The sequence below is a fragment of the Bos javanicus genome, chromosome 16, assembly GCF_032452875.1.
Source record: "Bos javanicus breed banteng chromosome 16, ARS-OSU_banteng_1.0, whole genome shotgun sequence".
NCBI classification, from domain to species: Eukaryota; Metazoa; Chordata; class Mammalia; order Artiodactyla; family Bovidae; genus Bos; species Bos javanicus.
The window spans coordinates 5387847-5413951 of NC_083883.1; the positions used below are offsets into that span (position 1 = coordinate 5387847).

Consider the following 26105-nt stretch of genomic DNA (forward strand, 5'->3'; position numbering starts at 1 on the left):
GTGTTTCTGTGAACCCTGGGGGAGCGGGTCTGGGTGAGGGGGCAGCTTGCACCAGTGTGACTGTCAAGACAGAGGGAAGGAGCCCCTACGTTGGCTCTGAGTGGGCCTCGTGCTCTAGAAGGGAATAGCCCTGTCCGCTTCGGTATGACACCTCCTGCTGGCTGGTGGCCTTTACGCCAGCCCATCTTGAAAGGTCTGTTGCCCACCCCGGGTCTCCTTGTCTCTGCGTCTGGGCTCCTGCAGGTAGGACCTCCAGTATGTGCAGGGCCAGTGTGGCTCACTCACATTTTTCTGGTACTTTCAGATCCCGTGCTTCAGAGCCTCATTTTCCCCAATACCCCTGCAGCTTTCTGCGCTCACGTGCCCCACGTAACTGGGGCTTCAGTGGACATTGGTAAGATGCCGACCCCAGGGCTCCATACAGGACAAGCAAGGAGCAGGCCCCCTTGTCTGGCATCCCCAAACCCTTGGGGGTCTCTCCATCAATGTCAGTCTCTTCTCCAGTGGCAGCCCTGGACTAAGCCCCGCGGTGACGGGGGGATTACAGGCCCAGAGACGCATCGATAGCTGAGCCATCTTTCTTCCCCGCTCAGCTGTCATTCTCCTTCCCTAGCCCCAGGGTCAGTATGAAGTGGGAGAGTGTGAGGGGAGGTGGAGATGGTTTGGGGACGATGAGGGGAAAATTCTAGTTCTGCCAGGTTATACGGCTCCTTTCAAAGGTTTTTCCTTATTTCTCTCTTCTTTGGAATTCGATCGTCAAGCTATTTGTAGGTTTTGTTCTCTTATTCTCATTTACCCACTTCCCCCAAAGCAGGGCTACCTTGTGTCTAGTTGTCTGGAGTCCGACTTAAGGGGGACCCGCTCAGCCCTAGGACACAACCTTGATGAGTTTCGGGCCTGTGGGGAGGGAGAGAAGCATGTCCAGGAAACTGCTGCTTCTCAGGCTGCCTGAGGGGCCCAGGGCTCCTCTCCTAGCCCTACAGTCTGTGACGACGGGACATTTCTTGGATCATGTCCTGGTGCGTTCCCAGGAGCCCCAAAACCATCTTAGCTGATGGTGCCCATGGCCCCACACGTACCCCAAGTCCACGTTGCCTACTGACCCAGCTTAGGGAAAGAAGCAAATGAGAAGCAGAACCAGGGAAGAGTTATGAAGTCAGAACCCTGCGTCCTATTTTGGGCTCAGCCACATGCTAGCGGTGTGACTGGAGTCCCCCAGCTTCCTATCTTTCGCTGCTGTTTCCCCACCAGAAACCTACTGGCTCCAAGACATAGGCCGTTCCTCCCAGTCCTGAGTGAGGAGAGTGGCCGCCCGACTCAAGACTGATGACGATAAAAGCAGGAGTTACACCTGCAAGATGGACAGCGCTTCATCTGTTTAAGAGCTCCCCCTCCCTCTTAAAATAATAATCAGAGAGGAAAATAATAATGAGAAAGTCTCCTCGTTTGCCTTTCATGACCCTGGGACTTGGCACGAATCAGTTGGGGAGCCCTGGCCTGGGGTCAGCGAGCCTGTACCCGGCTCTACCTTACTGAGCGACCTTTGCCAAATCACTTTCCCCTTCAGGGCTGCAGGTGTTTCATCTGTTAAACTTGGGCACTGGACCAAATGACCTCCAAGGCTTTCCCGCTTCTAGGACTCTGTGTTTTGATTGAGAATCATATTAGTTTCCTGTGGCGGCTTCAACAAATGACCACAACCTGAGTGGCCTAAAACAGCTGAAAAGTGTTCTTTTTTGGAAGGCAAACGTCGGAGATCAGGGTGTGGGCTCAGGGCTCCCTCGGAGACTCAGGGGAAGAACCGGACCCTTGTTTCTTCCAGCTCCTGGTGGCTGCTGGCATTCCTTGGCCCTCTTTGCCTTGTAGCCACACCACTCTGATCTGTGTCCTTGGCTCACATTGTCTTCTGTGCATCTCAAATGTTTCTCTGCCTCTCTTATAAGGACACTTGTGATGGCCTTTGGGGTCTGTCTAGATAATCCAGGATGATCTCATCTCAAGATCCTGAACTGAATTACATCTGCAAAGACCCTTTTCTCAAATAAGATAACACTTATAGATTCTAGGGATCAGAGGTGGACCTATCTTTGGGAGGCCATTTTTCAGCCCACCACAAACTTCTGCTGTGTCCGTGACCAGTTGTTCAATCAGTCTACTGCAAAACTACGCCTGCAGCAAGTTCGAGGTCCAGGGAAATTTGAGACATGCAGGGGTGTGCATCCCTGTTCCCTAAGGGCTTTTTGTCTAACTGAAGAGTCATCAGCCCCACACACCAGCCAGGCAGTGTAGCCTTGGGAAAGCTCCCACACTCCAGACCTCGAACTCCCTGGGTTCACATCCAAGTCCTGCCACCTCCTAGCAGGGGGCCCCTTGACAAGTTATTTAATGTCTCTGGGCCTTGGTTTTCTCATTTATAAAATGGGGCTAATTATCCTTACCCCATTACTATGGTGTGAAGATTAAGTATAATATGGACAGTGGCTGGCATCTAGAAGGTGTTGATGGTTCAGCATGGGGACAGCAGAGGCTGTTGGAATGAACTGATTTCTCCGCTGACCCATGAGGAACCAAGGGCAGGGAAGTGGGAGGCCTTGGCCAGGTTTGCACAATGAGCTGATGGCATGGATGGGTCGAGAACCAAGGTCTCCCAACATTGAGCACTTTCCTCCACTTCCCAAAGCCTTTACTCCCCCGGATGAATCTTTGGAAGTCTGTTTTCCCAGGCAGCCAAGGGCTCCCATTTGCACCTGCCAAGAATTGATCCCGCCAAGACTGGAGAAGGCCAGGTCCACAGGCCCCCAGGTTGGCACTACCAGTGTGAGGCTCCCAGATCCTGTGCTGACTCAGCCACCAACAGAGAAGGGGAGGCCTATGCTATCTGGTCCTTCCCCAGGTCTCCACTGCCCTTTCAGCATCGCTCCCTGGGGATAGTCCTCATGAATGCAGCTTTGCGGGACAAGTAGGATAAGAGTGTGGAGAGGAAATGCCTACTGCTGCTGTTTGCTGCCAGCTCTCTGCTCCCATGTGCAGGTCTTTAGCTGAGTCAATGTTTAACCCTTGTCTGAAGTCAATGTTTAATCCCAGGCCAGCCAGCCCTGAAATTGAGCATTTCTTGGTAAGCATTTATAGAGCATTTTAGTAACAATCGCTGGAAAAGAGAATTGTGACAGTGACTCTGCAAAAGCTAAATACCAAGCCCCTCTCCTCCTCTCCCAACCCTGTTTTTTAAGGAAGTGGACCATTTGGGATTATTTATGCCCAGGTTGCCTGCCCTTGCCATCAGCAAATAATGATCTAGTATTTCCTGGCCCAGCTGGCATCCATTGGCAGGAGCACAGCGTTGGCTCTTGCTATTTTAATTTCACCTTTGGGGCTTGAGAGAGGGCCTGGGACGTGGACGACTTCACTTTTGCTCAGCTTGGCAGCGTGGTCCCTGTGTGGTCACTGCCTGGAGCCCCAGACTGGAACCGTCCGGTAGGCCTGGCTTAGCTCGGGTCAGATTTTGGAGGAGTCTCTGAGCCCAGACTTATGTCCAGAGGTTTTCTGGTGAACCTCCCTGTCAGGAAGTAGGTAGGAGGAAGCTTCCTTATAAATGTTTGCCTGGCTGGTGGGTGATTTCATAGGGGATCCACAGGGCCCTTCTTAGGGGACTTGGAGCAGAGCGTCTATGACCTGGCAGCTTTGTGTCCATGCCAAGAACAACCGCAATGAGGGAAAAGTCACAGCGGCATGCTGGGTGGCAGGCATGTGGGGAGTGTGAGGGGAGGAGGGCTGCTACCAGATTCAAGGTTCAGGTCACTGGATGTGTCGCAGAGAGCGACTGACTGGCCACGTGTGTGCACTGGGGCCTCAGATCTTTTCTCTGTCTCCATGAGCTCACTGAGTCACCTCCTTATCCCTGACAACCTGCCTCCCTGTGTCACTGCCCAGATGTCCAGCCCCTCACTGTTTTCCCAACTCTGTTGATTCCTAATTAGAAAGTGAAAACGACATTTCTTCTAGGCCTTCTGGAGTGGGGCGGGAGTCAGGGGTTGTCTGTACTCAATCGTTGTGACTGGTGGGGGTGTGACGGCAGAGATGGTGGTGGGCACGCCTGAGCCCGAGGGGGCTAGAAGTGTTGAACCAGAGCGTGAAAGATCCTGGAAGTGGAAAGTCAGCTTCGGTCCCCAGGTTCCTTCAGTTTCCCCTAGGCCAGTTCCGGGACCCCAGAGAGCTTTTATTCTCTGATTCTGCTAGGCAGGAACAAATGAGCAAATCTTTTCTGAAGTTACCAAACCACTCTCTTGCCCTCTACTGCCTCTATCCCCTGGCCAGGGAGGGGCGGAAGAAGGAAGATTTTCAGAGCAGACATCCAAAGTCAATAGGTGGAGTGTCAGGTGGCAGGGCCCAGCCCCTCTCATAAGCCACTGGGGTCCTCCTGAAAACTTGCTGTTTCCTTGTTCCTGGTCTGAACTTGGCCTTTAGCCGAAGCTTTGCCTGGTGGCAGCCATTAAAAACACATCCTCTGTGATCCCCCTGCAGCCTGTGCCCATCCGAGCCTCAACATTCCCATCTGTACAATGGTGTATAATCCGTTTCTTTCCAGTGACATATACTGTAGTTGGTTTTCAGCTGTCTGTGCTACACGGTGGGGGAGAGTTGTATTTCCTAACCAGTCTGTCCTTCCTATGCCAGGATTTAAAGAAGCAAACTCCCCAGTGCCCTCTTCCTGAACTCTTGTTTGAAGTGCAACATCATCAAATTATGGGACAACTTGGAAAATGCTTTCAGTCACGGTCATCATGGCTCTCTTCCTTCTAAGATACTCAGGGTTGGGGAACCAGGAATCTGTAACGTTAGGAAAGGAGGTGGCCCTTGTTAACTGAACCTCTGTGCTCAGAGCAAAACTGGTAGGTCTAGATCAAGGCAAGAAACAGGCAAAGGATGGGAACTTGGTCAGAGGCCGGAAGAGGCAGAACAGAAAACCCTAGATGCTAATCAGCGAATGGTTCAGCCAAACAGGACCAGGAGGCAAAGAGCGGCCCCCTGACCCAGTGCCTCAGTACTCGTGATGTCTATGGGCCTCTAGGAGTGCGGTATCGGGTCTGTTCCGGCAGCTGGCACCTCTCTGCTGCCCATCTGGGTTTCAGCTGTCCCCTTGGAGGGTGGGCCGTGGGGTGATGGCTCAGCCCCTTGTTGACAGTGAGGGGAGCAGTTTGGCCTGGGAGGCCCAGTGCCTGTAAGTCACGCTGGGTCACTTCCAGAAACATGGAGGGCTTGGTGGCCCTGGACTTGCATGCAGCACCACCCACAGAGAACGCACTTCCTTAGTATGGGCTCTCCATTCTCCATTCGACCTTTGTCAAGCTCTTAGCCCTGGATTATCTGCACCAATGGAAAATAATCACATAATACATGTCTACTTGACTGAAGTGAAGTGTAAGTCCTTTCGTGGAAATACCTCCCTCTCTGTATCTGACGGGAGCTGATTCTGTACTTCCCAGACCCCACTGGCTCCTGGAGTAGAGGAAGTAACCCCCCAAACCTTGTATGAGAAGGGTATGAGAAGTCGGCTGCCAAGTCAAGCGCTTGTCCTGAGTTACCTGTGACAGATGGACACCCCTGCAGGTGGTTAGGATCTGAGCTGGATTTTTGCAAATGCCAGTAAGGACCTCAGGGCTGGTCAGTGAAGTTTTCTCACTTAGCTCCAGCTCTCTGAACTTTTCCACTTCACTTAGCCAGGACAGGAATAGGTCAGCTCAGTGACTGAAGAGAACAAATTACTGGAAATGATTATGAGACTTTTTACACACAGGCCTAAAAGAGGAAAACAAGGACTTCTCTAGAATCTTAAACAGGGAAGCATGTGACCAAAATAAGCAAGCTGTAAGTCCAAGCACGGTGGTGCAGTGCCATGATCAAGGATTTCGTTTGTGGCTGCCTTGTGTTCAGTGGCTCCCGGCCGCTTTCTGTCTCCTCGGTCTTCTCATCTGTAAAATGGGGATTATCTTGCCTACTTTATAGAAATGTTGCATCAAGTGAACGTAGAACGTGAAAACACCCGGGAGTGTGCCTGCTTGGTAGAGATACTCAATGAACAGCAGCAGCATTGTTATGTAGCAAGGTGAGACTTGGGAGGGTTGCTCCCTAATCCAGAGAACATGCTTGATCTTAGGAAAGGGAGTGCTTCCCTGTATCTTGGATACTTCCTATGGACACTTGGCTGATTCTAGCTTCAGAGATGGAAGTCCCCCTGCTTCTCGTCCCAGAGATGTGGGTATCAAGCTAGCTGGGGATAAGAGACTAAAAACCAGAGCGCTGACAGTTCCCAGCGGTGGCCATGGCCTTCTTAGCCTCCTTTGCCTTTGGCCCTTTAAATCCTGGCCCTTGCCCCTCTCCAAGTATCCGTTAGCCCATAAAGGAGCACCTTAAGCCCATAAAGGAGTGCCTTAAGCCTTAGGGGTTCCCCCACTTCCTTCCTGGCCAAGATTTCACTCAGATCTTATCTCTGCTCAGCTCCAAAGACTTTGGTCTTGGCTCTGCTCCATCCCTTTGAGCTTGTACTGGTTCTGCCCGCTGGTGGACCTCAGCTTTCCTTGGAACACTCTGGTTTGGCAGCCTCTCCTACTTCTGGAAGCTGCCCCTGACCCCAACCCCTTGGACAACACTCTGGCCCCCAGGTGCCCTCCCTCCCCCAGGCAGGTGGTCAGGCAGAATGCCCAACTGCTGCATCCCAGATAGAGGCTTACAAGGGCTCAGAAGGAGGAAGGTGCCAGCAAAGGGTGGTCAAGGGAAGCTGTTGAGGAGGTTGGGGTCAGATCCTTCATATCAGAGTGGGAAGTGGAGAGCCTCAGTTGGTTTTACGGTTTAATGCAGGGATTGGCACTAAGGCTGTAAATTAATTACCACTCTTGAGCCAGATCCAGCCTGTGGCCTGCTTCTGTAAATAGTTTTGTTGGAACACAGCCAAAAGTTATTCACTTCAGGATGGTTTTTGGCCACTTCTGGGTTGCCAGGGCAGAGTGGAGCAGTTGCAACAGAGGCCTTACAGCCTGCAAAGTCTGAAGTATTTGCTCTCTGGCCCTTTATAGAAAAGGTTTGTGACCCCTGATTCAGTGCATCAGGCTTCCCCAAACAAGGAGCGATTTGAGGAGCCCAGTCTTGTGAGGTCACTTCAAGCTAAACACGATAGTCCAAAACCCGAGGAAACACGTACAGTGTCCCCTGATCCTCCCACCAGGGCTATTCATAATGCACCTTGGTGTATTAAAGTCTTCCAAAATTCCTGCACAAAACCTGCTTTTGGTTTAAGCCATGTTTCCCAAATTTCTTTGATCTACCAAACCTTTTCCTCAGAATAGCTCGTAACAGTCCTCAGAAGCTAGCGTTTTGTGGATGCCTCTGGAAAACACTGCTGGAGTGTATAGGACCCTGTATAGTCTGATTTGCTCCCATTCCTGCATGCCATGAGCTGAGGGACCGTGGTTGAACTCTATACCCCTGAGGGCCTGTTTCCACATCGGTTGGATGGGATGACGGTGGCTCTTCTGTCTCTCTTACAGGTGTTTGAAGCAGGCCCCTGAGATCATGTGCATGAAAATGGTCTAGAGCCAGGGGTGTGGTGTCTTTGATTCCTGAGTTTTGATGATGAGTTTTGCTCTGATATGGTGTTTAGCAAAGGTGAAGTGAGGAAAGCGCTAGGTCAAGGTCATGAGTTCCCTTTTCTAGTCCTCATCCTGCCAGTCCTAACTGGGTTAACTGAGTGACTTTCAGCAAGCTGTTTTGCTGCCACAGGGTCTCAGTTATCTCACCCTGGGCAGTGGGTTTTAGACTGGTTGATCTCTGAGGATGTATTAGTGCTAAAGTTCTGTAATCCATTTGGTTAGCTGCAGGCAACTTCACTGCTTATCCAAAACAGTGAGCCTTTCTCTCCCAAACCATGAAGAGCGTTTCATATTTATGCTCTCTGGACAGTGTCTGGGTTCAGCCCCAGCTTTGCAGGGGCAGCAAGGTAGGATTTGTGGTGCTGCTGACAGCTTAGGAGGCAGGGCTGAGCTTTCTGGGAATATCTACCTGACAATTCCTGACTTGATGGTGGAGCCTTTCTTTCCCTTCTCTTCCATTGCTTGAGGGCTGCTCTGTCCAAACGTGAAGCTCAGACAGCTTGTTGACAGATCCGGCAAAGTGAAAGAGCAGAGGTGACGCCTGATGAGACATGACACCCGGGACTAGAGCAAAACCCCCAACAAGCATGTGATGAAATGGTCGCAAAGCAGAATCCACATAAAATTCCTCTTGGCTATTTCCTTCTTATCCACCCCTCTTACCATAACCGCTTTCCAGCTTTATCAACAGTCCTTGGCATCAGGGATTTATAAGCAGTTGAATAAGAGGAGCTTTATGAAGAAGATGAGAATCTACTGAAAAATACCCTTCTCCTTCATGAACTTAGGAAAATCCCAGAAAATCTTGACTGGGTCAAAAGGTCTACAGCATCATGTGTATGGGGCCAAATGGGGAGGGATGAATGGGGAACAAGTGTTCTTTCTCTTGGTCCCCATGTAGGGACCTGTGGGATCATCTATGGGCACCTCCCCAACATTGAAAGTGCTTCAGAGCATCTTCACGGGCAGGGTCACCAGAGGCCACAGAGACCACGCCCCTCCAGTCAGCCATTCAGTACACTTATTTATTGGGGGTTCTACTGAGCTGAAGTTCTTCGGGGACATGGTGAGAAGGACAACATGCAATTACTGCCCCCAGAGCTTAGAATCTACTGGAAATGAATAATCAAACGTGTGCAGTAGGCTGGGTGCTAACAGACATCAGAAAAGGGGGCACCTACAGGGGCTAGGAGTGATGGTTGAAATTTTGCTAACATTGCACTCTGATTGGAAGCCTCTCCTATTTTCAAACCTCCAGGAATGGAAATTTCATGCCTTATCCGGGTCCACTGACCTCCACCAGTAGTGAACTGATTCTTTCTGGCAGCCTTCTTTGAGTCACAGTGTCACTTATGGCCGTGGAAAATGCTCGACCTTCCTTGGCCCAGCCTTTGTCTCCCTAGATGGAGTCCCACCCCGCCAGCTCCCTCTGCCCCAGCTCTTCACGTGCAGGAAGGAAGAGAAGAAGCTGGGCTATGGTATTCAGTCCTGGTTCCTCTTCCACAGTGACCGAGTGGCTTATCCTTCCATTCCTTAGGGTCCTGGGTCTCTCGCCGGGAGACTCAGGCTGGCGTGGAGGGGAGGAGGGTCAACTTGGAGCCTCTTCCTTCCCACCGGGGGTGGCTGGCCTGGCTGGAGGCCCAGCTCCGGGAACTGTGTCATCTGAATCAAGGTGACCCCTGAGGACCTTCCTGTCTTCTGAGCTGCACAGACACGGAGCACACTGTGAGGGTCCTGGGCGCTGAGCCCGACTCCCCAAGAACCACCCTCACCTGCTGCAAGCGTCAAGGGCTTCCTGACCCTTAGATCCGCAGACACTGGGCCAGGCCGTCAGGGCCCTGGGTCTGGGAAGCTTAGCTCCTTTTTCTTGCTCCCACAGTATCTCACCCTTTCTTCGCCACATCTAACCACAGTGCAGCAGTTGCTTTAGATGTGTTTAAACCTGGGCCTGGTGCTGTAAGAGGTCTGCAGAGGGTGCAGGTAGCCTGGTGCTGTAAGAGGTCTGCAGAGGGTGCAGGTATAGTTTGGCTGCACCTCTGGGCCCTGCACTCCTGTCTGCTGCTGGCATTGTTCACGTGGTTCCTAAGCCTACACTGCGGAGAAGGCAATGGCACCCCACTCCAGTACTCTTGCCTGGAAAACCCCATGGATGGAGAAGCCTGGTGCGCTGCAGTCCATGAGGTCGCTAACACTCGGACACGACTGAGCGCCTTCACTTTCACTTTCATGTATTGGAGAAGGAAATGGCAACCCACTCCAGTGTTCTTGCCTGGAGAATCCCAGGGACAGGAGAGCCTGGTGGGCTGCCGTCTATGGGGTCGCACAGAGTCAGACACGACTGAAGCAAGTTAGCAGCAGCAGCAGCAGGCCTACACTGAGCAACAGTCTCACCATTCTCTGAAGAACGTCTCCCTAGGCTCTCGGACATTACCAGGACATAAATAAACAGATGACTTTCCCATTTGACAGATAAAGGAACCAAGGCCAAGCTTGGCTGGCATGGCCCAGACTAGCATTTAGCATTTCCGCATCCAGCAGTGCTGGCCCCGGCCCTGACCCGCCCCAGTCCTGAGGGTGTCAGAGGGGAACGAGCCCTACCCTCTGCGGGCCTGGGGCGAGTTAGACCCCACTCACAGCTCCCTTTCCTCTGGAGCTTCCTTTTCCATAGAACAAGGGTCACCAGCATAAGCAGGCACAGCACCGATGAGACTGGAGTCAGGAGCCCAGAGAAGTTCTTCTCTTCCAGAGAAATGCTGCAGAGGAAGCAGCAGGAGTGGGCGTCAGAAAAGCACAAGAGAGGGGGGCCTGGAGCACCCCAGGAAGCCAAGGCCCTGGGGCCGCACCCCTTATTTTACAGAGGCGACGTGGAGGCCTGGGCCGGTTGGCCGCCCTTGTTCCACGGCTGGCGGGTTAGTCGCTGACCTGGGACGCGGTCCCCTGCCTCCCGGTTCCCAAGTCCTCAGTCCTGCCCCTCCCCAACCACCTGTGTGGGGTCCCTGCCAGTGGGCCACAGGGGCCAAGAGAACTGAGTCAGGGTCAGGGAATCCACGCTAGGCATTTGGTTCTGCTGCAAAGTCTCTCTTTGTGGCTTCAGTGAGTCACCCCGCCACCCCACCTTGCCACCCGCTGGAGCTTTGTTTCCTCATCTTTAAGGAACGAAAAGTCCCAACAGTCCCACCTAAATATTCTAAATATTCTGTTGCTTAGATGTTTGCTCAGTCACGTGAAAATACTCAGATGGCATTCTCCCAGTGAGGACCTTGGAAGGAGGGAGCATTCTGACCCCCCGTGACCTCTGCCCTTAACTGTCCTGAGGCTACAGAGGGGGAGGAGAGGAGTGAGCAGACCCAGGGGCATGTGAAGCTGAGCTCACTGAGGGAGCGGGCAGAGGTGCAGCCCCAGGGGAGGGGGGCCTGGGGATTACCTCTTTACGGAAGACTCCTCGGTCGGGAGCCCGGGGGGCCCCGCTGCCAGGGCCTGGCTCGGCATCACGCGGGGACCACCGTCTCCTGCAGGGGTGTCCAGGTCACCTTCACTGCTTCCCTCCGCAGATGCCATCTCTATACGGGTTGGCTCTGAGGTCCACACAGCCGCAGCCGGGATGGTCCCTTCGATGGAGCCCAGGCTCTGTGGCTCAGAAGCCGATGTCTCCTCTTGGAGGGGTTCCCACATCCATCTTTCTGAGGCCAGGGGTGATGGCCTAATGGTCCCTGCGGCTGTCTCAGTGGTGCCCGGGGTTGCGCTGACGCTGTCTGTCTCCTCGCTTGGCCTGTTAACCCCAGGAGTAGTTTCCCTCTCTCTTTCGCTGGCCCTGGCCCTGGTTGCTTCTGAATTGCTGGTGCTCCACACCAGACCCTGTTCTGTTGCACCGGTCATGCCTCTGACTGTTGAAGCCGGACTCTGCACAGTGGGCACAGTTGCCCAGACGGAGCCCTCTACCTGGCTGCCTGTCCCTGGAGCCACTACCGCAGTTGCTCCTGGGGTTTGCCTTCCTGTGGCTGAAGCCGTGGTTTTCCTGGCTCCTGGAGTCAGGGCAACTGTATCCCATCCTGTCCTCTGTCTTCCTGTCGTCTGGGTGTTTCCTCGTGTGCATCTTTTGGTGGCTGGGGGTGATGTTATTTCAAAGGATCCTGTGATGAGCTCACCATAGTCCAAAGTGGCTGTGGGGATGGTTCTGGAAAGACCTGTGTGAACAGCAGAAGGAGGCCTAATGAGAAGGCTGTCCGGGCTGCCTACAGGCTTTAGCAAAGGACATCAGGCTTGAGGTGTTTGCCATGTAGAATGTACCCTCACTACGCAGTGCGGTCTTTGGCCAATATATTGGATAAAACAGAAAAAGCCAGATGTATTCTCCAGTCTGTTGCAAATATTGACACTTTATGTTCCTGTCTCCTTCTTTTATGCCCACATGTTCTCTATCCAACTGCCCCAGGACCCCATGGTGTCCGCTTCCCCAGAGGCCCACAGCCCTTCACGTACTGCTCTGCAAATGAGAAAAAAAGAAAAACTCCAGCCACAGCAGAGTGGCCAGTGTCTGCAGATGGTTAGAGAGCAGCCTCTAATCGAACAGTCCTCTCTCTGGACTCCTGTCTGCCTGCACCTCCTCTCACAGCCTGGACGCCCTTCCCTGGACTTTGGGTACCTGACTCCGGACAGCTCTCCGGAACTGGCCGCACAGGACCCCGGCCTGGCCCCTGCCAGACGCCTGCTGAGAGGCTCTTGTCTTAGGAAGGGCTCGGTCCTGCCCATCTTACCTGCTCCGCACGTCTGAACAAAGAGATGTGACCACACGGAGCCACATTATCTAACTCACTAGCTTCATGGAACACTTCAAATACGTGTGCCACAGCGTTCAGGGGGAATAGGGTGGGATCGCTTACGGGGAGTCCCTAGTATTGGGCCGTTGGCGCAACTGGGCCATTTTCCCTGGTATCTACCTTCCCTCCATCTGAAATGCAAGCCCGCACCTTCGGTCCTTGGATGACCCCACCTTTCATCATCACTGTCCTCGTGTTTAACGCCCTCCTGGGCTTCTGGGCTTCCTGTGGTCTCTCCCCCTTCCTAGCATTCATCACGCCTGACCCGCCAGCCGCCGGCCCTGACCTGGAGAGACCGTCAGGTTCATGCTGAAGAACAGCGCGTTGTTTGAGTTCCCGAGGCCGCAGCGGTAGCGCCCCTCGTCCTCCGGGGACAGCCGGGACAGCCTCACCACAAACAAGCCTCTTTTCGGGAAGTCCGCGAGGGCCACGCGGCCGCGGTAGCGCAGGTGCGTGTAGCGGTTGGTGGACACGACGGTGCGGCAGACCCCCGCCGGGGGCCCAAGGCGGCACCAGTACTTCCTCAGGTGGCTGTTGATGGCCAAGCTGGGGTACCGGCACTGGATGGTCACAGCTCCCCCAGGCTCCCCGGACACCAGCCGTGGGCCCGTCAGTGCGCTGGCGGCTGCAGGCAGAGGGAGAAAAAAGTCCATGGAGAAAGAGTGCTGAGTGTGTCGCCGTTTGAGGAGCTCTGAGCTCCAGACTCTGCTAGAATTAGGAAACAGGTCAGAAAGTGCCTCTGTGAAAGTAGAGATTTTGTTGTTGTTAAAGTCGTGTCTGCCTCTTTTGTGATCCCCCATGGACTGTGGCCCTTCTGGGCTCCACTGTCCATAGGGTTTCCCAAGCAAGAATACTGGAGTGGGTTGCCGTTTCCTCTTCCGGGGCATCTTCCTGACCCAGGGGTCGAACCTGTGCCTCCTGCATTAGCAGAAGGATTCTTCACCACCAGCGACAGGGGAAGCTAGAAAGAATCAATATAGAAATGTCAGTGCTTAGCATTAGATCAGGAGTAGCCCCAGAGGATGGAATGGAGCTGTGTGAAAGGCCCCATCTGAGAGATGAAAATGCAAAAATGATTTTACCACTGTTCAGCTAACCACCACAGAACTTACATTGTGCCAGCTGATCTTCTGCGAGTCTGCCCAGAGCCTGGGTTCTAGCCACTGGGCTCCAGTGCAGATGTTTAAAAAACATGCAGATGTTTAAAAAGCTGCCACCTAAGCACCTATAAGGGGGCCAAGGCAACACCTGACAAAAGACCGTGATTTGTTTGCATGGAATGTAAAAGAGAGATACTAGAACAAGGAGCTCCCACTGTATAGCAGAGGGAACTATATTCGGTATTCTTTGATAAACCACAATGGAAAAAGAGATGAAAAAGAATATACGTATATGTATAACTGAATCACTTTGCGGTACAGCAGAAATTAATACAACATTGTGAATCAGGTATACTTCAATACATTTTTTTTTAAAAAGAGAGATGTAAAATAGTAAAAACAGAAGCGTATGCTTGCTGCTGAAAGGAGAGGGTGCTGAAAGCACAGGAATCCTGCCCTGCTTGGCGGTACCTCCTCAGACCAGTGCTTGCAACACTTCTCACTTTTCTCTAGAAATGGAAACCACCAAGGGCTGCCGTCAAAGCTGAGAAGAACGGTGACTACGTCTGCTTTGGCAGTGGCTGCGATCATAGCTGAAGCTCAGTCTACAGCCCTTTCACTGACCGCCTCTTCACCCTGGCTCTGGGATGTCTCTGCTCCTTGATGAGATCTCAGACCTAATTTCAAGTACAGTAGCTTTTGTAGTGTCACTTGGATAAGAAAACACACAGCCCAATGATTGTTGCAATTCCAGTCTCTTATCCAGTTGAAGCCTTTTTCCTTTCTTCCAGCTATGCTTGGAGGCCTGATGTTTGGGAGGGGGACTGCTCAGGGTACCTTGCTTTGTTGGACCCCCTTCTCTACTCAGAGCTGCTGTTGGGGCCCCTCTGGGGCTGGGCGTGGAGGGGAGAGGGGAGGGCAGGAGGAGTCCTGGCCTGCAGGTGGCATCCTCTGGGCAAGGCAGCGTCCAGCGTCGTGTCCTTCCCTGTTGCCTCCCAGATTCCCTGTCGGGGCCTCTTGCTGCAGTTAGTTCCCACCTGGTAGGAACTGCCTCCTCTCCTGCTGGCCTTTTAACAGCCCCTTGACATCAAGCCTGTGACCTGGGGCCTCATGCCCCTTCGGTTGAAGTCACAGTTCCCCCTGGGTGACCCTCTTGCTGGAGGCCCTGGGGCAGCTCCTTATCTGGGATCCACATTTGGTCCCCGCTGGATCCGAGCTGTCGGGAGACTGCTGGGACTACAGCAAGCTTGTTGAGTGGCTTCCTAGAAGTGCCTTCTCTTACTCCTCTAAAAGTGGGGAAGAGGTGAGCCCTCTGTCCCTTATGGACAGGTGGTGCAGGGCACATCACACTGCTTCTTTCCAGAAAGCTCTTACTGTGAGATCTTCTTTTCAACCCATGATGATTCTGCGGGGAACCATATGGGGGCTATTTCTGGAACAACCAGCTTTGCCATCTCTCTCCACAGTCCTGTATCGGTGCTATAACATCTTGCTTTAGGATATGGGTGCCTGGCATCTACAACTTTTTCTATGTCTTTGAAAGTGAAAGTTAAAGTCGCTCAGTCATGTCTGACTCTTTGCGACCCCATAGTCTATACAGTCCAAGGAATTCTCCGGCCCAGAATACTGGAGTGGGAAGCCTTTCCCTTCTCCAGAGGATCTTCCCAACCCAGGGATCAAACCCAGGTCTCCCACATTGTGGGCAGATTCTTTACCAGCTGAGCCACAAGGAAGCCAAGAATATTGGAGTGGGTAGTCTATCCCCTCTCCAGTGGATCTTCCTGACCCAGAAATCGAACCGGGGTCTCCTGCACTGCAGGTGGATTCTTTACAAACTGAGCTATCAGGGAAGCTCTATGTGTTTAGCACCTCTGAACCCAAGAAAGTTTAATCCTGTTGCCAGGATTGGCTACATAATTTGCAAGGCCCAGTGCAAAATAAAAATGGAGGACCTCTCGTTCCAAAGTTACTAAGAGTTCACTAAGGCAATGCTATGCTATGGTAAGTCACTTCAGTCGTGTCCGACTCTGTGTGACCCCATAGACAGCAGCCCACCAGGCTCCCCCGTCCCTGGGATTCTCCAGGCAAGAACACTGGAGTGGGTTGCCATTTCCTTCTCCAATACATGAAAGTGAAAAGTGAAAGTGAAGTCGCTCAGTCGTGTCCGACTCTCAGCGACCCCATGACTGCAGCCTACCAGGCTCCTCCGTCCATGGGATTTTCCAGGCAAGAGTACTGGAGTGGGGTGCCATTGCCTTCTCCTAACTAAGGAAATAGTAGAGCATTAAACCAGGCACCTTATAAACCAGGCCCTGTGTGACTGCACAGGGCACATGCCCATAAAGCTGGCCTGCCTATTGCATATGTCTTAAGGTCTCATTATAGGAAGAGTCAAGACCATAAATGTTAGAGATAAATCAATACTCACTGTGGGTTTAATTAAGTGACATATCGCAACTATGCCATTGTTGATAAAGTTACATAGCAACTTATCATAAAAAGCAAGAATCTTTGTAATTACAAACAAGGACTATCTCAGGACAACAATGATGATGCTCTGATTTCTGGAATCTGTGTGTGATCTACATGTGTGTGTGGGGCAGGGGGCAGAGCAAGAGGATTTATGAGCCTCATTGATCAGCAGGATGGGGTGTTCTGACTTTGCAGTTGAGAGCTGATTAGGAATCCTTAATCAACTTTTGCAATGCACATTTTTTTCTTTTATCAATATCAAATTTCATGCACCCTGAAGAACTTGTTCAGTGGATAACTGGTAGCTCTTGTGTGTGCGTGCAAAGTTGCTTTAGCTGTGTCTAACTCTTTGTAACCCAGTGGACCGTAGCCTGAGAGGTTGCTCTGTTCATGGGATTCTCCAGGCAAAGAATAGTGAAGTGTTGCCGTGCTCTCCTCCAGGGGATCTTCCCGACCCAGGGCTCGAACCTGCGTCTCTTATGTCTCCTGCATTGGCGGGCGGGTTCTTTACCACTAGTGCCACTCAGGAGGCCTGACTCTTATGTAAGCTCTTAGTTATATACGATAAAGGCTTGGGGAATTTTGTACTAGTTGACTGTGAGAATTAAAGAAAGGGCTGGCATTTTAGGGTCAGTGTGATGGCTCCCAGGGGCCCCTTTGGTGGAGGCGATGCCCCTGTTATCATTCACCCATCATCTCCCAGCAGTGTCCGCTGTATGGCTTCAGGCAGGGACGGGGAAGTGAGGCCTGCAGTTGGAGACCACAGACTGGAGCCTGACTTGGTGTGAGGAGTTGTAAGGGGCATGTGGCAGGAGCAGGGAGAGCCGGCTTGGGCCTGGGATGGATCACTTTTGCCCCAGCAACAGGATGAGAAAGGTCTGGGCGCTCCCTTTGCCCAGCAGTGGGGCCCAGCCGGTAGAGAACCAGCCTGCAGCCATCTGAGATGGGGTCTTCTGTGTGCAGGGACCACAGTAGGGAGATGGTCCCTGGAGGGGTCCTCAAAGACATCCACAAGAGGAAGATCCAGCTCTTAAGCCTACCAGGCCAGAGAGTTCCAGGCCACTCCATCAGGTATGAGCAGCCTGCCTCCTGCTTCCCCTCCCACCCGCCACTGTGACCCTGCTGGGGTCCCAGGTGCCAGCTGCCTCCGAGTGGGGGAGAAGGACCAAGGGAGGGGGGGAAGGCAGCCTCACACCCCTCCCTGCCTTCCTGACTGCAGGCCTGGGGTGGCCGGGGTGGGGGCACATCTCTGAATGAAGATGAAATGGTTGACCAAAATATTTAACTGGTTACTTAAAATGATTCAATTAGAACTTTCAAGACTTGAAAAATCATGGGCCTGCCTGAGTTTTCATTTGGGGGCCAGGAAGCTTGCTCCTACTGAAAAATTTTAAAGCGGGCAGTGAGAGATGAAAATAAAGAGGTGGTGTGATTATATCACAGAGGTTTCTTGCTCCAATATTAGCTACCTTTGATTCATTAAAATATGATTTGTTTATAAGCCAAACAAAATTATTTTTGGTGTTATTATTTGTTGTTCAGTCAATAGATCATGTCTGATTCTTTGTGACCCTGTGGACTGCAGCACACCAGGCTTCCCTGTCCATCACCATGTCCTGGAGCTTTCTCAAACTCATGTCCATTGAGTTGGTGATGCCATCCAACCATTTCTTCCTCTGTTGTCCCCTTCTCCTTCTGCCTTCAATCTTTCCCAGCTTCAGGGTGTTATCACAGGATTTATTTGTTAATTTACTCTTTCAACATTTTTATTAAGCATCTACTTGGATACTCTGGGCACAGACTTACTGCCTTCCATAGTGGCTCCCCATTACCATCAGAATAAAACCAGATACCACAGCATGGAGACAGGACTGTGCTGCCCTGTCTGAGCCTGATCACCACACCAGCCTGCAACCTGACTTTCATCCATCTGTCCCTAGTGCCTGGTACAGGCTAGGCCCTCCATAAGTGTGCACTGACTAAAGAAGTAAATGCATCGATGTGGTTTTTATTTACCCATCTGGTTTCTTTGTAGACCCTGCACTCTTTAAGGCAAGGTCTTTGTCTTTACATGACTGGTACTGTGGCCTGGCACTTGAGTTATTTTAGAATGAGTGCTAATAGAGCGATGCTATCCTGGAACCCATATCTCGAAAATGCAGCTGACTTTCAGTTGTCAGCTTGAATGGAAGAGGGCAGAGACAGATCAAAACACTGAATATCCCAGTGATCATCAGGCTGGACATACACCTTTTCGTGTGAGCTCTCGCCTCCCACCCTCTTCCTGGGCCCAGATCCAATCACTCCCTCGCTCCAAAGCCATGGAGAATGCCTGTACTTTGGAGGGGTTGCTGAAGGTCACTGAGGTGCTCACCGGCCTGCAGCCTGGAAGGCTCGGGTCTGGGTGTGCAAGCTCTGAATCTGGCTGTTTGGAACTCACCCTGTAGCAGGCACATCAGGAGGAAGACAAGCATTCTCCATCCTGCCCTCTGGCTGGTGACCTGCAAGAAAAAACCACTGTCAAAGAGGAGGCCTGAGAGCAGATGAGTGAGACGCTGGTCCAGTAGCCCTGGGATCTGGTTGGTCACCTTCTCACTGAGGGATTGGGGTGAGCTCAGCCCTGGGGCCGGATCAGCTTCATTTAAGAGCAGGATGTCACGGCCCTTTGAGAGAAGCGTGGCTCCATCCTCATGGCCCCAGACACCCCACATTTGGGCTGGCTCGCTGCCACCAAGCCTGGAAAAACTCCCTCCGTGGCATGCCAGCCCCAGCACCCGCTTGCCAGCCTGGGGCTCTAGATCTGGGGGAGCACTGTGTAGTGGAAACTCTCCAAGCCAGAAGTTTAAGGCTTAGTTGGAACTGTGGGACCCTGGAAAGGTTACTCAGTGTTGGGGATCAGCTTCCTCTCCCGGGGAATGAGACTCAGTACAGGTGCTGTGCCACTTAAATGACTGAGTTAGAAGCGTCCGCAGGGGGCCTGGTGCCGAGTCTCCCACTTCCCCTTCTGTTTCACAGAAGGATTGCTTCCTACAAGGAAAAATCTCTCTCACTGATGTGAGCCTCCAGGCAATAGCAGGAGTTAAAAATCAACTCTCAGGCCAAGTCGTTTCTGCCCGAGGGTCCTGTTCCGTCTCTCCTCCACAAGCTCTTGAAATCCCTCCCTGGCCCCTGGCCCTTGCTGACCTCCCCCTGCTCTGGTCTCTCCCACAGGCCAGGGAGCTCCTGGAAGGTAGGACTTTGAGCCTCCAGGCTCTGAATTGGGATCTAGCCTGGTGTAGGTGCCCAAGGCACGTAACTGAGCATAACTAAACAAGTTATGAACAAGAACCTCTCATTCTTTTGACAAACACCATACTGACCATTATCAGTGGCCCTTTGTTGCTTGCTGATGGAAAAAAGGCAAGGATTGTGTTAATACATTATGCTTCTTTTGTCGTCCCCAGAGGGTTTTCATGGATGCTTTTTGAGTGGTTAAAAATCTCTTCTTTGAATATTTCTACTGCCTGCAGCTCCTGGGACCTGTGGATACTTTTTCTAAAGAAATCAAACTGCAGTTAGCCATTGTTTCCTTCTTCCCACGCTAATACCTGTCCTGCTCATGTTGAGAACAATCTCATACAGTCATAATCTGGTCCCCTCACCCCACTCCCTCTCCAAATTGACAAAACCACATGTGGCCAGTGGCCAGACTGGGCTTGGGCTAAAGGAGGAGAAAAGGGAACAAGGTGGGAGTGGGGGGGGGTGGTTCAGAGAAACAGGAGAAGGGGGAAGGGAGGGTGAGGCAGGAGGTGAAGGGAGAAGAGAGCGGAGAGAAGGAGACGGAGTCCGTGGTCGGCTCTGTGAGGCACCTTGTCACCTCAGCATGGCTCTGCCTGGCTGTGTCCACTCAAGCCTCTGCGAGCTGTACCCAGGTGGAGCCCCCAGGGTGGTCAGATCTGGCAAGGTTCACAGGTTCCCTCTGCCTCCTGTCTCGGGCACCATCATGGCAGCCTCAAGCCCTCCCTGCCCTCGAAGCTGCTGGCTTCCTGCTCTCATCTGGAGGCTCTCCCAGGTGTGTCTGCACCTAATCTGTTGTTTGATTAATATCCACCAGGTCCAGGCTATTTCTGGGGCTGCTGTCCAGGTTCCCCCAGGCAGGTTTTTCTCAAGTGCTAAGTGCCGACACAGCGCACATTGGGGCCAAAGTCTGCACTGCCTGGCTTCTCTGAAGCCCCAGTGGGCGCAGCTATCTCTTGGCTACAGGAGCAAAACCGCCTCTGCGGGGCAATGAGGAAGCATGGGGTGTGAGATAAAATGCCTCCAAAGAGTTATCAGCCTTGATTGGAGGTTGCAAGGATAACATCCAACGGAAAGCCTCCAAGTCAACAAACCTCTTTCCAGGAGACAGGGAGCCCCAACTCAGTAGCTTGGGGCCAAATACCTCTAGGATCGTGCATTGCATTTTAGAGGACAGGGCACATTGGGGAATTCTCTTGTCCCTCAGTCCCACTGGGAAGGGCTCTACCCCAGCTTCAGCCCAGGCTGGTGTGTAACTCCCCAAGTCCTTGCTGCCCCCTTGAGCCCTGCTTCTCTCTTGTCCTCCCACCTGTGGCAGCAGACGAGAAAGGAAGGAGGCAGGTGTAGAGGAAAGAGCACAGAACCAGGATTCAGGAGGTTCCGTGTTGCCCATGGCAATGACCTTGAGCAAAGCATCTCTCCTCTCCACAGCCACACAAAAGCTTTGACTGCAGGAGCTCCATGCTTCCTTCTCCTTCTTAATGTTAACATGTGTGTGTGCTAAGTTGCTTCAGTTGTGTCCGACTCTTTGCAACCCTAAGGACTGTAACCCCATAGGATCCTCTGTCCGTGGGATTCTCCAGACAAGAATACTGGAGTGGGTTGCCATGCTCTCCTCCAGGGGATCTTCCTGACCCCAGGGATCCAATCCGTGTCTCTCATGTGTCCTGCATCAGCAGGCTGGGCTCTTTGCCACTAGTAGTACCTGGGAAGCCCTTCTTAACGTTAGTTGGTTCTAAGTCACTCAGGGGACTGTGAGGAGTCCTACACTCTGGTGGGAGGGAGAGTGGGAGTGAGAGAAGAGTAGCACCATAGGAGGGAGATGCTGGCCTGACCTCCAGAATCCTTCCCTGGCCCCTGGGAGCAAGGCCTGGCTGTTCTGGGACAGTTGCTTCTGCCCCTCATCACCCACATCAGGAGACAAGCCCCCAACCCCTTGGGGAAAGCCTCGTCTCACCTTTGGATCTCCAGGCTTAGCTGGGGATTCTAGATCCATCTCAGTCCAGAAATAAAATCCACTTGGACTTTTCCTTTTCTGTTTTTGACGTGCTGGTGATTGGAAACCTTCTAGTTTCTTTTCTTTAAACCTTGAGGCTGAGTTGGCTGTCCGATGCACTGGAAGGCAGCCGGAGTTAGCACTGGAAACTGGAGGCGTGAGGCATAGGGCTGCTGGTCACCACTCTACACTCCCATCAGCACTTCATGCTGGGCCTCGGTTTTTATTTCTTATAATAGGGAGCCAGTCCAGGCCCCCTGTCATTCTTACCACCCCTCATTCCTGCAGAACTTTCCCAGGGGTGATGACAGTAGCTTTAAGGGAAACGCACTGACACATATCCTTCTACCTCTTATGTCCCCTCCAGTCCAGGGCCCAGAGTTTTTAGAATGCCCCAGATCAGCCAATTCATTCAGAACTCTTCTGGGTAAAGTGATGCAACAGCTTGGGCAGAAGAGAAAATTCAGGAAAGGAATTCCCCTGCTGTCTGGCTGGCAGCTGGTGCCTACTAGCTGACTGGTCCCCTTCGACTTCCACGGGGAGGCAGTTTGAGGTCCTGACTCCAGTTCAACTGCACGCTTGGCAGCTACCGCTTATGCTCTGGACAAAACACAATAGAGTAAATGAGATGATCTCCATGGAGAGAGAACACTGGCAAGTGTCGCTTATCCAGGTGGATGACATACTTCAAAATTACCCCAATATTTCCCTGTGGAAGATAGTTCATGGAAATATCTTGCACAAGATGTAATTTGTCTGCCTCTTTTGGCTTTAAACTGACATTAAAATGGCAGGCGTAGCCCAAGCACTCAACAACGAAAGGGCTTCAGGGGACACAAGACTCTCACCAGGACCCCTGATAGACTAGGTAGTATTCTTGAGCCAATTAGAAACGACACTTCTTCCTTAAAATAAATAGATGCAGTTGGCGTATTGTTACATATTGGAAACCACTGGGGCAGCATGTATTGCCTATGCTTTCTCCCTTCCAGGTTTGCAGACACAGTAGGGATAGGAACTGAGTCACTGAAAGCAATAGGAGAGGAAAAGAAATACCCCCAGGGGATGCCTAGCGTATGGCTGGGACAAGACGGTCTCATGCAGTCGTGCGTGCCACTGTCCTTGTGTTACAGAACCCAGGTCTGGCTGCGAGCCGCTCAAAAGCCATTACAGAGGCCAGGTTGGTGCAAAGGAAAGTTTGCTTTATTTTGGATGCAGGCAATTGTTGGGGAAGCTGGACACTTGTCCAAAGGCCTATCACCGGCACTGACAATCAGGAGTAAGAGCTTTTATAGACAGAGGGAGGGGCTATTTGCAGAAACAGCATGGTCAGTTCTGATAGTCATCTTGAAATTGGTCATCAGTGATCTGGCCAGTGTCATCTTGATTAAGTACAGTTAATCTTCTGTTCCAGGATCTGTTTTTTTTTTTTTTTTCCATTTCTTGAGGACTTCAGAATTGTGGCAGCTTATGTCATGGCTTCAGTCTGCTCATCATGTACTTAACTTCTCTACCTGGTGGGGGTTTCGGTATCTATAAATGCTCATGGGATATGGCTCAGAATATTACCTTGACAAGGAACTAATGGCTCTTGACTGTTCTTAATGAGCACATTATTATTATTTGGTTTCCTTTGAGTGTTTTCCCTTGTTTCTGCATTTCTCACTTCTCTGATTAAACTTATTCTTTGGCTAAAGTTTTTCTGCGGACAAAAGGCAGGCTGAGGACCTGGGGGGCCGGGACCATAGGGCCCTACCCCGTTTCATTTGTGCACAGCTGTGTGTGCTGCTGTCCCAGGACCTGGTCATGGCCTTTAGATCTTCGCGAATACCTAAAGCCTCCCTTGTAAGTTGGAACACGTCTACCATGTGGATGGCCTCCCCTCAGCTGTGGCATCCTGGAGCAGTGTACAGGGTGAAGAACTGTGTGTGGCAGTCCTGCCTTCAGAAACTCACCCTCAGAGTTGAATGACTCCTATGCAGGTGCAGGGGAGAAGGCGATGGCACCCCACTCCAGTACTCTTGCCTGGAAAATCCCATGGGCGGAGGAGCCTGGTGGGCTGCAGTCCATGGGGTCGCTAAGAGTCGGACTCAAATGATCGACTTCACTTTCACTTTTCTCTTTCATGCACTGGAGAAGGAAATGGCAACCCACTCCGGTGTTCTTGCCTGGAGAATCCCAGGGATGGGGGAGCCTGGTGGGCTGCCGTCTATGGGGTCGCACAGAGTTGGACACGACTGAAGTGACTTAGCAGCTTAGCATGCAGGTGCAGAGAGGATTGGTGCTTGGCTAGAGTCTCCCCTCCCAGCTCCTCAGAAAGCAGTATAGCCTTGTGGTTGATCACAAAGACTTTGGAATTAGACTCCCCTAAACTGATATCCCAGTTGTACTTTTCACTGGGAAAGTGATGTGGGTCAGAGTACTTATCTTTTGCAAACTTCGTTTTCCTAATCTTTAAAACATGTGAATATTAGTACCTATCTCATAAAGTTATTATGTGAATTAAGTGTGATAATCCATGGAGCTTGAAGTGCCTAACAGGCAGTAAATTCTCAGTAAATATTAGCTGATAGTGTTAATAGCTTAACACAAAGCAACAGGGAGCAAGAGTCTTACAATGATCAAACCTTCCCCCAAAGTCCTTTTTGAATGTTTTCACCTATTCTGAGGTCTGCTGCTCTTTATCCTTTTTTCTTTTGCCTTTTGAAAGATTAAAGGAAAGTCAATTTTACTCAGGATATGTCTGGAATGATCTTGTATTTAAAAATAAATACTTGTCAAATTTTCATTATTTTATAACCTATGTGGTCATTTTGCAAAAAAATAATGTCTTCTTTTTGAACACCTTAAAGGCTTTTTTATTATAAATACATGAATTACAAAGTCGAGTTAGTTTGGAAAGCATGGGCTAGTTTTCAGAGCACTGGTCCAAAGCCAAAGTGGTGTCCTCTCTGAAACTTTGTGGGGGTGAAAACTGTGCTGGCTACTTCTTTTGGGAGCGTAACTGAATTCTCTTGCCCAGCACAAAGGTACAGGTGGCCTGTTCACATGGATTTATGACACTGTGACCTTCTGATTACAGGGCCCAGACTCCAGAAAAAGGCGAAATAATACTTAGACCAAATGTCAGATCTGGGAAGAGCTTTATTCACTTCCCGACATCCCCATCTCCAACCCCCAATTCCAGTTGTGGCAAAGGCTCTTATTCGCTCAAAAGACACACTAGAGTGAAAATCAGCATACAGAATATTAACCAATCCAAAAAAATCATTTGTTCTGAAAGAATCTATATATTAATCTCTCTCCTTTCCAAAACATGTTTTCTAATGAATAATTAAGAACAATGTATAGAGATGTTTTCACTTCCGTGTTGCTGGTGGTCAAGATTTACATTCCTCCTTGCACATCATTAAGAAGAAGTGGCAAGAATACACAGAAGAATTGTACAAAAAAGATCTTCACAACCAAGATAATCACGATGGTATGATCACTCACCCAGAGCCAGACATCCTGGAATGTGAAGTCAAGTGGGCCTTAGAAAGCATCACTACGAACAAAGCTAGTGGAGGTGATGGAATTCCACTTGAGCTATTTCAAATCCTGAAAGATGATGCTGTGAAAGTGCTGCACTCAATATGCCAGCAAATTTGGAAAACTCAGCAGTGGCCACAGGACTGGAAAAGGTCAGTTTTCATTCCAATCCCAAAGAAAGGCAATGCCAAAGAATGCTCAAACTACCACACAATTGCACTCATCTCAAAATTCTGCAAGCCAGGCTTCAGCAGTACATGAACTGTGAACTTCCAGATGTTCAAGCTGGTTTTCGAAAAGGCAAAGGAACGAGAGATCAAACTGCCAACATCTGCTGGATCATGGAAAAAGCAAGAGAGTTCCAGAAAAACATCTATTTCTGCTTTATTGACTATGCCAAAGCCTTTGACTGTGTGGATCACAATAAACTGTGGAAAATTCTTCAAGAGATGGGAATACCAGACCACCTGATCTGCCTCTTGAGAAATTTGTATGCAGGTCAGGAAGCAACTGTTAGAACTGGACATGGAACAACAGACTGGTTCCAAATAGGAAAAGGAGTACGTCAAGGCTGTATATTGTCATCTTGCTTATTTAACTTCTATGCAGAGTACATCATGAGAAACGCTGGACTGGAAGAAGCACAAGCTGGAATCAAGATTGCTGGGAGAAATATCAATAATCTCAGATATGCAGAGGACACCACCCTTATGGCAGAAAGTGAAGAGGAACTCAAAAGCCTCTTGATGAAAGTGAAAGTGGAGATTGAAAAAGTTGGCTTAAAGCTCAACATTCAGAAAACTAAGATCATGGCATCTGGTCCCATCACTTCATGGGAAATAGATGGGGAAACAGAGGAAACAGTGTCAGACTTTATTTTGGGGGGCTCCAAAATCACTGCAGATGGTGACTGCAGCCATGAAATTAAAAGATGTTTACTCTTTGGAAGGAAAGTTATGACCAACCTAGATAGCATATTCAAAAGCAGAGACATTACTTTGCCAACAAAGGTCCTCCTAGTCAAGGCTATGGTTTTTTCAGTGGTCATGGATAGATGTGAGAGTTGGACTGTGAAGAAAGTTGAGTGCCAAAGAATTGATGCTTTTGAACATCAAAAGTATGTTGATGTTGAACACTCAAAAGCATGTGTTGGAGAAGACTCTTGAGAGTCCCTTGGACTGCAAGGAGATCCAACCAGTCCATTCTGAAGGAGATCAATCCTGGGTGTTCTTTGGAAGGAATGATGCTAAATCTGAAACTCCAGTACTTT

General features: G+C 50.9%; 1 protein-coding gene across 4 annotated transcripts; it reads right to left on the reverse strand.

Annotated features, from left to right (window-relative positions):
- Positions 1-8654: 8654 nt before the first annotated feature.
- Positions 8655-21718, reverse strand: FCAMR (Fc alpha and mu receptor). Of its 4 annotated transcripts, none has more exons than XM_061382066.1 (6): positions 21266-21718; positions 18473-18533; positions 12747-13085; positions 11068-11827; positions 10242-10396; positions 8655-9346 (listed from the first exon to the last, which is right to left on the reverse strand). In XM_061382066.1, exons 1-6 carry the CDS (start codon positions 21302-21304, stop codon positions 9177-9179), a joined length of 1524 nt encoding a protein of 507 aa, XP_061238050.1. In that variant the 5' UTR covers positions 21305-21718; the 3' UTR covers positions 8655-9176. The 4 variants fall into 4 exon arrangements, with proteins under 4 accessions (XP_061238050.1, XP_061238051.1, XP_061238052.1 ...); XM_061382067.1 differs by lacking the exon at positions 21266-21718 and adding an exon at positions 19881-20177; XM_061382068.1 differs by lacking the exons at positions 18473-18533; positions 21266-21718 and having other exon boundaries at positions 12747-13421.
- Between the last annotated feature and the right edge of the window lie 4387 nt (positions 21719-26105).